The 10,355-nt window shown below is 41.1% G+C and overlaps 2 protein-coding genes across 2 annotated transcripts; one reads left to right on the forward strand and one right to left on the reverse strand.

Annotated features, from left to right (window-relative positions):
- Positions 1-3,815: 3,815 nt before the first annotated feature.
- Positions 3,816-5,676, reverse strand: LOC129924315 (craniofacial development protein 2-like). Its single transcript, XM_056018576.1, has 2 exons — positions 5,650-5,676; positions 3,816-4,421 (listed from the first exon to the last, which is right to left on the reverse strand). Exons 1-2 carry the CDS (start codon positions 5,674-5,676, stop codon positions 3,816-3,818), a joined length of 633 nt encoding a protein of 210 aa, XP_055874551.1.
- LOC129925413 (probable serine/threonine-protein kinase dyrk2) lies at positions 5,675-7,677 on the forward strand. Its single transcript, XM_056025389.1, has 2 exons — positions 5,675-5,680; positions 5,836-7,677. Exons 1-2 carry the CDS (start codon positions 5,675-5,677, stop codon positions 7,675-7,677), a joined length of 1,848 nt encoding a protein of 615 aa, XP_055881364.1.
- The last annotated feature ends 2,678 nt before the right edge of the window (positions 7,678-10,355 follow it).

Genomic DNA, 10,355 nt, shown 5'->3' on the forward strand with positions numbered 1-10,355 from the left:
AATGACTTTATTTTGTACATTTATTTTTGTCTCCTTATCAAAGAGACTATGTGTAGTTCAGGGGCGTAACTAGGGATTTGGGGGCCCGGGGGGATTGACCACTTTGGGGGCCCCTTGCATTTTGACATTCGACATATGACATGAGATAATGTACGCAAAAATATATAAGCCCAAAAAAATAATCATGAAGACTCTTTTAATGAATAATGCCGTTGTTTATTAGTTAAATAATGCACAAGTGACAAATCTCAATTGATATCGCTTCACGTCGTGCATTCTGTGCAGCAAAGACATCTATAACATCAACTACATCGATACTTTCTAGTTTTTGTGACTTCGCTGACATTAAAGCCATGATAAGCCTTTCTTGTGTCATTGTGCTCCTGATATAGCTTTTGATAAACTTGAGTTTTGAGAATGATCTCTCACATGACGTAATAGAAGTGGCCTGAGTTAACGGTATTCGGAGGAGGTTGCAAAGTTTGAGCACACGTAATTCCCATATGAAGCCTTTTTCCCTTAATATGTCTATTGGTGATTGTATTACTGGTTTGTTGATGAAAAGTGCTCGTGCATTAATTACATCATTGAAAAAGCGATTTTCCATTTATTTCATCATACAAACAGGAAAAATAGCACAGTTTGTCATAAGCATGTCTCCATCTAGAAGAAACCCAAAGGTATCCATTTTCTTTCCAGCCTTTGGAATCTGCCCTTCATCTCCATATGAAATCTGTCCAGCACTTCTGTCACAACACGTTTGAATTGCAGTTGTATTGACAGTCCTACATTAGAACTCAACTTCCCATCAAGTCTTTTCTTTCTTCTGGTTGTTTTGATTACAGGGAATCCATAGTATTCCCTACCTTCTTTTGCTTTTTCGATGGATTGGGTTTTTGTCAGTTTCTTATCATTTTGCAGAAAGCATGAAAGGGTACTAATTTCTTTAGCAGCTTCCCGTAAATGCAGTCCGGACTTTTGTAGTTTCTTCTGAACTATATTAATTGGGCGCAGGAGCTTTGACTAGAATTCAAGATAGGCAAAAAATTCTTATTTTTCCACTGCATGAAGAAGCTTCTGTGCTAATATTATATGGTATTAAGTCATTGTTGGTTGTTTATGTTTTGTGCGAAAGCAAAAGGATTCAGAGCATACAAAAGTGGGAAAGATCCATATCTCGTTTTGCTCGAGTTTAGAAATACTCCGATAAGTAGACTGCCGTATTCACCATCACAACTGCTGATGTGTAGAAGACTCAGGGAATCATTCCAACTGATCCCAAACTATTGAAACCACCGGTAGCTGAAAATGCAGAGACATTACTCAACGAACGACAGATGAAAAGCAAAGTGAAATACGATGCAAAAGCAAGACTACCTAAAGATTATTCTGTCGTCTAGGTCAAACATGGCAGAAATTAGTTGTCATAAAATAAACAACATTCAGCACCCAGATCTTACACCATAAAGACCAACCTCGGAAAAACATACAGAAGAAATCAAAGCTTTTTGAATAAGAGTTTCAATGAAGACATCTCTGGGTACTATGATACCGATGAAGACAAGGAACTGCAAACTGTTGGAACAAACGAAACAGGCAGTTATAGACCAACGTCTAGAGAACTTGTTGTGCCAGTCAAGATAACCAGAAGTGGATGAATTGTTAAAGTTCCTAGTAGACAGGGCCGGCCTTAGGCTTCTGCAGCCTATGCGGTCGCAGTGGGCCCCGCGCTTTCATAGGCCTCGCGCTTATTCTAAGTATTAAATTAAACCATTATACCTTTACCTTTACCTATCCCTTAGTCTGTTGGACCGTTGGAGCACCAGGCAAGATTTGTCGACCGTCTTTCTCCATTCCTCCCTTTTTTTGCCTTGTTCAGAACCTCTCTCAATGGCAGGCCTGTCCATTCTTTAACGTTGTCCTCCCATCGCTTTTTCTGTCTGCCTCTTCTTCTTTTCCCTGGTACTGTTCCCTGAAGAAAGGTCTTTGCGAGCCCAGTAGATCTCGTAATGTGGCCAAAGGTTTTAAGCTTTCGTTTTTTCACAATAGTAAGCAGGTCGTCATGAGCTCCGATCGCTACAGTAACCCTGTCTCTGATTTCTTGGTTTGTGATGCGGTCTTTGAATGTGATGCCTAGGATCCTTCTGTAGCATCTCAATTCCATTGCTAGGATCCTCCTCTCAAGCTCTGCATTCAACGTCCACGACTCACAAGCATATAAAAATGTGACCATGACCAGAGAGCGCATCAGTCTAATTTTGGTGCCGAGGGCTAAGCCCTTATCTTTCCATGTTATTTTAAGTTTTGAAAGGGCTGCTGTGGACTGTGCTGTTCGGGCCAATAATTCGGGTTTTGTTCCCTCATCTGAGACAATAGCTCCGAGGTATTTGAAGCTGTTAACACTAGTTAGCTTTTCACCTCCAATAATGATGCCTCTTTTAAAGCCCTGATGGCTATTGGTCATAATTTGAGTTTTTTCGGCATTTATTTGCATGCCATATGCTGCGGAAGTCTTGTCAATGCGCATCACCAGGTCAGCTAGTTCTTCTTCTGTCCCTGCTAGGCCGTCAATGTCATCTGCGAAGCGCAAGTTAGTAATTCTTCTTCCTCCAATGCTAACAGTACCTTCATAGCCCTCGAGGGCATCTTCCATTATCCTTTCAAGGAAGATATTGAAGAGTGTTGGTGACAGTAGGCAGCCTTGTCTTACTCCAACTGTGGTTTTGAACCAGTCCCCAATATTATTGTTGAAGTACACCGCACTGGTTGCCTCCTTGTAGAGGTTCTGGATAACTTTGATTATGTTTTTATTAATGTTGTACTTTTCCATTGTCGCCCAGAGTGCTCCGTGCCATACTCGATCGAAAGCTTTCTTGAAATCAATAAAGACATGGAAAAGATTCTCTTGGTGTTGGAGATATTTCTCACAGAGTATTCTGAGGTTTAGGATTTGCTCTGTTGTGCTGCGACCTTGTCTAAAACCTGCTTGTTCTTCTGATATGATGTTGTCTGCTATCGGTTTTAGCCGGTTTAATATAATTTTTAACAGTACTTTGCTGGGATGACTTATGAGGCTGATGGTGCGATAGTTTTGACAGAGTTGTAAGTTGCCTTTCTTTGGAAGGGTTATTATGAGTGATTGGGTCCAGGGTTTGGGCCAATCTCCTGATTGCCAGATCTTGTTGCAAATCATATAGAGTGCGTTTATCATAGTTTCTCCTCCCGCCTGAAGAAGTTCGCCAGGAATGTTGTCAACTCCGGCCGATTTTCCCTTTTTCAGGGCTTTTACTGCTGCTGCTACTTCCGAGAGAAGGATCGGATAGTCGTCAATGTTGGAAACTGTCGGGACATTTAGTATCTCTGGATCTCCTGAGATTTCAAAGTTATACAACTCTGAACAGTATTCAGTCCATCTTTTCAACACATCTTTGTCTTCGGTTAAGCATTTGTTGTTTTTGTCTTGTATTGTGTTGGTTCTTCCATGCTTTGAAGTAGTGAGGTCCTTTACTAATTGGTACGCTTTTTTGCTGTTGTTTCTATTAAGTCCCTGTTCAATTTCTTGACACTTATTCTCTATCCACTTTTTCTTCGCTTCTTTCATTCCCTTTCTAATCGGTTTGTTGACGCTTTTGTATTCTTGGACATATTTTGGGTCGGACAGCTTTTTCCCTTTAAGCTTCCGTCGCTTGTCACAGAGTTGGAGTATATCCTCTGTTACCCAGGGTTTTTTGGGCGGGCGGAGCTTCCCTAATATTTCCAGGGCTGTATCTGTGACTGCTGTGTTTAGCATATTGACTTGCGTATCGATATCCTGGTCATTGGAGTCCAAGATGTTGAGGGCTGCAAAGCGTCCTCCTACGTGCCTCGAATATGGCAGCTACTTGGGGGTCTTTCAGCTTGTCCAGGTCAAATTTTATCCTGGTAGGTCCTTGTTTTGTTACCTTTTTTAGGTGTACTTTAAGGGTCGTCATAACAAGGTCATGGTCGCTTCCAATGTCAGCTCCAGGAAAACTTCTTGTTTTAGCTGTATGGATGCTTGTCTTAAAACGCTGTTGCACCATGATATAGTCGATCTGGTTGTGGTGCTCTCCGTTCGGACTGTGCCATGTGGTTATACGCGATTTTTTGTGGCATCCTAGTGTGTTAGCCAGTAAGAGATTGTTGTATTTCGCAAATTCTAACAGTCTTCGACCTCGTTCATTGGTTGAGAGGTTACTGTATTTTCCACAAGTGCCTTTCCAGGTTTGATAGGAGTCACTTCCTACTTTGGCATTCCAGTCTCCTTGTACAACAAGGATGTCCTTTTTCGGGACCTTATTGACCACTTCCTGTAATTGATCATAAAACTCTTCTACTGCCTCATCGTCATATGTTGATGTAGGAGCGTAGGCTTGAATGATGGTGATATTGAAGGGTGATGCCTTTAAACGTATGGAGATGAGTCGGCTGGATATATTATAACGTAAATAAATTAACAGGGTTTTCGCGACCTCCTGATTTTCCAGGGCCTCCAGGAAATCTCATGAAAAGGCAAAATATACGATAAAGTCCTGAACTTTTTTTGAATTTATTCAAATCTCATGAAGAATAGACCAAATTGACATTTTGGGGTGCCAATAAATAAAAAGTGGCATTACGAGCTTTCATTTGATAAAAATTTATTCTAATTTAAAAAAAATCATTTTGACATTATGCTTATCCCTACCCAGACTAGGCCCCGCGCGATCCGTTTCGCATAGGGCCCCGCAAATGCTAGGGCCGGCCCTGCTAGTAGATATCACTCTTAAGAACTTTAAAAGGAAGGGTGTGATAATAACTTCAAAGGGAAGGATGTGCTAATATTATATGATATTACGTCATTGTTTGTTGTTTATGTTTTGTGCGAAAGCAAAAGGATTAGATGGAAATAAAAAGGGAGTTTCCATTGGATTGAGGAAAGATGAATAGAGGGGTAATAACTCGAGTGTGAAGTTTAATTCTGAAATTATAGACACCAAACCCGAATAATGCACTATTCTAGCATTATTAAGAATAACTTTTAGATCTGTTATACTCGATTCTGTAAATTTTGATTAATTAGTGTAGCCATAAAATACTCGCCATTTAGATATATTATTAGTAAAGGTAACAAGATACCTGGAATTCGCTGTATATCATGCAGTTTTATTCGTGGCAACAAAGTTTAAAATGTAAAACCAACTTTAAAAAAAAACTTTGATCTCTGTGGGAAAAAATATTTTTAAAATTTCAACAAAGTCAACGTACTAATAGACCTAGATCTAGGTTTAGTCTTTGTGATAACTTTAATTCATAATTGTTGAAAAAAAAAGACACCCGTTGACACTATTAGTCAATCAAATATATTAATTTATGTATTTACAAATAAATTTCGGACACCCATTCGGGGGCCCGGGGGGATTTTCAAATTCTCCCCCCCTCCCCCCCCCCCCCCTTAGTTACGCCACTGGTGTAGTCAAACAAGTACGCACATTAACTAATTAACTCAAGAATATTTTCTATCTCAATTATTGTTTCAATATCCTGATATGAAAAAATTGTTCGGTGGTTGGGCCCCAGGCCAGGTCTAGACGTAACATGCAATCATTTTTGCTGCGATTGTATTTTAATTTGAAGAAGAAAATACAATACCGATTTTCTCTCCCTTTTAGGTTCCATGAAGGTAGGAGTTGAATAACTGTAGACTTTGCATGTATAACAGTTTGTTGTCAATACATTGTAGCTCCTATATACAACATAGAGGGGAGTTATTTCTCTAAATAAGTAACAAATGTTAGATTTTTTAAAAATGGAAAATAAAGCACCGCGTCGTCCAAGTCATCGTCCAAGACATCGTCCAAGTCATTGTCCAAGTCATCGTCCAAGTCATCGTCCAAGTCATCGTCCAAGTCATTGTCCAAGACATTGTCCAAGACATTGTCCAAGTCATCGTCCAAATCATCGTCCAAATCATCGTCCAAGTCATCGTCCAAGACATTGTCCAAATCATCGTCCAAGACATCGTCCAAGTCATCGTCCAAGACATTGTCCAAATCATCGTCCAAGACATCGTCCAAGTCATTGTCCAAGACATCGTCCAAGTCATTGTTCAAGACATCGTCCAAGTCATCGTCCAAGTCATCGTCCAAGACATCGTCCAAGACATTGTCCAAGACATCGTCCAAGTCATCGTCCAAGTCATCGTCCAACACATCGTCCAAGTCATCGTCCAACACATCGTCCAAGACATCGTCCAAGTCATCGTCCAAGACATCGTCCAAGACATTGTCCAAGACATCGTCCAAGTCATCGTCCAAGTCATCGTCCAACACATCGTCCAAGTCATCGTCCAACACATCGTCCAAGACATCGTCCAAGTCATCGTCCAAGACATCGTCCAAGACATTGTCCAAGACATCGTCCAAGTCATCGTCCAAGTCATCGTCCAAGACATCGTCCAAGACATCGTCCAAGTCATCGTCCAACACATCGTCCAAGACATCGTCCAAGTCATCGTCCAAGACATCGTCCAAGATATCGTCCAAGTCATCGTCCAAGTCATTGTCCAAGACATCGTCCAAGTCATCGTCCAAGTCATCGTCCAAGTCATTGTCCAAGACATCGTACAAGTCATCGTCCAAGTCATTGTCCAAGTCATCGTCCAAGTCATTGTCCAAGTCATTGTCCAAGACACTGTCCAAGACACTGTCCAAGAAATTGTCCAAGTCATTGTCCAAGTCATTGTCCAAGTCATTGTCCAAGACATCGTACAAGTCATCGTCCAAGTCATCGTCCAAGTCATTGTCCAAGTCATCGTCCAAGATATCGTCCAAGACATTGTCCAAGACATCGTCCAAGTCATTGTCCAAGACATCGTCCAAGTCATCGTCCAAGACATCGTCCAAGACATTGTCCAAGACATCGTCCAAGACATCGTCCAAGATATCGTCCAAGTCATCGTCCAAGTCATTGTCCAAGTCATTGTCCAAGACACTGTCCAAGACACTGTCCAAGAAATTGTCCAAGTCATCGTCCAAGTCATTGTCCAAGTCATTGTCCAAGACATCGTACAAGTCATCGTCCAAGTCATCGTCCAAGTCATTGTCCAAGTCATCGTCCAAGATATCGTCCAAGACATTGTCCAAGACATCGTCCAAGTCATTGTCCAAGACATCGTCCAAGACATCGTCCAAGACATCGTCCAAGTCATCGTCCAACACATCGTCCAAGACATCGTCCAAGTCATTGTCCAAGTCATCGTCCAAGTCATCGTCCAACACATCGTCCAAGTCATCGTCCAACACATCGTCCAAGACATCGTCCAAGTCATCGTCCAACACATCGTCCAAGACATCGTCCAAGTCATCGTCCAAGTCATCGTCCAACACATCGTCCAAGACATCGTCCAAGTCATTGTCCAAGTCATCGTCCAAGACATCGTCCAAGATATCGTCCAAGTCATCGTCCAAGTCATTGTCCAAGACATCGTCCAAGACATCGTCCAAGATATCGTCCAAGTCATCGTCCAAGTCATTGTCCAAGTCATCGTCCAAGTCATTGTCCAAGACACTGTCCAAGACACTGTCCAAGAAATTGTCCAAGACACTGTCCAAGACACTGCCCAAGACACTGTCCAAGACATCGTTCAAGACATCGTCCAAGTCATCGTCCAAGACATAGTCCAAGACATCGTCCAAGACTTTTTCCAAGACGGACAGCCATGAGTCTGGTGTCGGACGGTCTACACATTGCGGAATGTCCTCCTAGAAGTTCTTTGCTTTGAGATTTGAACCAATTCACAGAGCACATAGTTTAGTCTAGGTTTTTATAATATTACACCGCGCTCCAATATTGTTATTGTTTTAACCATTGACTTAAAGCAAGGTGGACAGTTGAACACAGAAAGGGGGGAGGGTGCAAGGAGGCATGAGTATGAGAGTTAAGCCCCAGATTTCCTCGACCGGCCCGGAACATTTCCGACATGAAACTTGCAGGATAAGGAAGTGGCCTCTTATGTTTAGAGTCGATATCATTTTTACCCACTTGATAAACGTTTGCTGGAAATATTTGTTGTAGTGACGTATCAATATAAAGATGGAATAACGAGTCTAGCGCCATTTTGTTTGTATCATAAAACACCCCCGAGTCCAGCCATCTGTTACAAGACACCTTCTTAAATCATTTTTCACTGAAAAGATTCACATGTGGCTCTCTGGTGACATCATGCAGTGTGCACCCTATGTGCCCTTTAACCTTTCGGGTAAGGGGAAGGAAAGGCAGCTGAGAAACCGCTCTGCACAAAATTGACACCCACAGGCACCGCACTGTGCTAGGGCCGGCCCTGATGACACGCATCAGTGAAATTACACCACGCTATTGATTAGGATTTTACACTATTCTGTGGAAGTTATAAACATATGTTTTTTAACATATTTAAATTTATAATGATCAGGAAGCGTCGTCTCTACGTTTTGATAAAGCCACACGCCTATGTTAATGTATTCAGATTCCGTCCGTATAGACCTGCTATATAACTACAATACACGTGGACTGGTAGAGGGGGGGGGGGGGTAAAGTCAGATGGGCTTCAGGGCGATCATGTGACTGGCTGCGTAGCGGGAAGCAGGCTACGTTCCATTTTTTGTTAAATTTCCCCTGAATGTCTCGTGTCCATCTACAGGCGAGGCTGTCACACTGTAACGAGGGCCAGTGTCACGTGATAGTTTTATCTACGTGATCTAAATATACACGACTCGTGACAATGATACTCAGTGAGTAATGTAGGCAACATTTGGGTTTTACTAGATCAACACATTCATTGTTACGTTCACAGAGCTACACGGGGATGTAAACATCTGTTAATACAAGCAGTACTCATGAATAGTGATTAATCAAGGTCACAATGTTGGGGATTGGTTATATATATATATCATGGGCGTAGCCAGGATTTTTTTTTCGGGGGGGGGGGGTTGGGAAGGGGGATTTCCCCCCCCCCCCCCGAGAAGAAAAAAAAATTAATAGCATGTATGTGTGTGTGTACATGATCATTATTACATTCTGACCCTTCATTCTTTCGAAAGATGTTTATTATGCCCTACAATGTTTCTTCCTGAGTTAGTGGAAAAATTGTAGACTCCCCGCCATTGACAGCAATGGAATCTGGGGGAACGCTTCGCCCCGCCGCCAAGCACTATTTCGGGTATTGAAAGCCAACAAAATGAATGTTCTGAGGTATCTACAGTAAATTTTCCTGCTATTAAAAAGTTTTATTTCAAAAAACCTCAAATGCTATTCTCACTGCCTTACTGGCGCTAAGTTGTACTAGGATGTCATCGCAACCCATAAGTATGCGTAATTTAATTTGTCGGAGAATATGTCCCGCAAACCTCATGCGACGCTCTGTCAAAACCTTACTAAGGGGTCGACTCCCAATTCGGTATAGGATTTCCTTGATTTAGACCCGATCTTTATAACTGACTCCTAAAATCTATCTTAGCCATCTTTGTTGAGCCACATTTAGTGTTTTTCAATTTCGACAGATGCACTTTATTAATGGAGCCCCGCCACTGGTAGAAATGTGTAACCTCTCTTAAAATACGCTCTTGGAATTAGGTGACTGTAGTTTGCTTTAGTTTTTATATCGAAAAGAGAAGTTCTATCGTCAAAATCATCTGTTGTGGATTTTAAACTAAAAAAATCTCTGGAGTTGTTTTTTTTTTAAATTCAAAACCCCATTTAGCTAAGGTCATAGTATTTGGTAACTGTAGTTTGCTTTAGAATTTTTTTGTAACTCAAAACCATCTGGAGGGGTTTTAAACTTTTAAGAAAAGCAAACTGTAGGAGAGGGGTCTAAACTCAAAACCCCCAATTGGCTTGGCTTGGCTACGCTCAAATAATTTTTGTGTGTATTTTGTTTTTTTTTATATTAAAGAGGTATTTGTTTAGCATCAAACCCCGCTGAAAGGGGTTTAAACTCAAAACCCCTTTTGGAAACTCTCATAGCATTTTGAGTGCGTTTTTTATATTGAACAGTTATTTTTTTAGCTTCAAACTCCACTGGAGGGGAGTTTAAACTCAAAACCCCTTTGACTACTCTCATAGAATTTTGAGTGTATAATTTGCTTTGTTTTTATTATTAAAGAAATATTTTTTACCTTCAAACCCCGCTAAAAGGGGTTTAAACTAAACCCATTTACCTACGCTAATAACATTTTGAGTGCGTAATTTGCTTTTTTTTTTATATTGAAGAGGTATTTTTTTAGCTTCAAACCCTATTGAAGAGGAAGGGGGAGGGGGTTCAACTCAAAACCCTTAGGCTACGCTCATAGAATTTTTAGTGTGTAATTTGCTTTTTTTAA

The sequence above is a fragment of the Biomphalaria glabrata genome, chromosome 1, assembly GCF_947242115.1.
Source record: "Biomphalaria glabrata chromosome 1, xgBioGlab47.1, whole genome shotgun sequence".
Taxonomy (NCBI): Eukaryota; Metazoa; Mollusca; class Gastropoda; family Planorbidae; genus Biomphalaria; species Biomphalaria glabrata.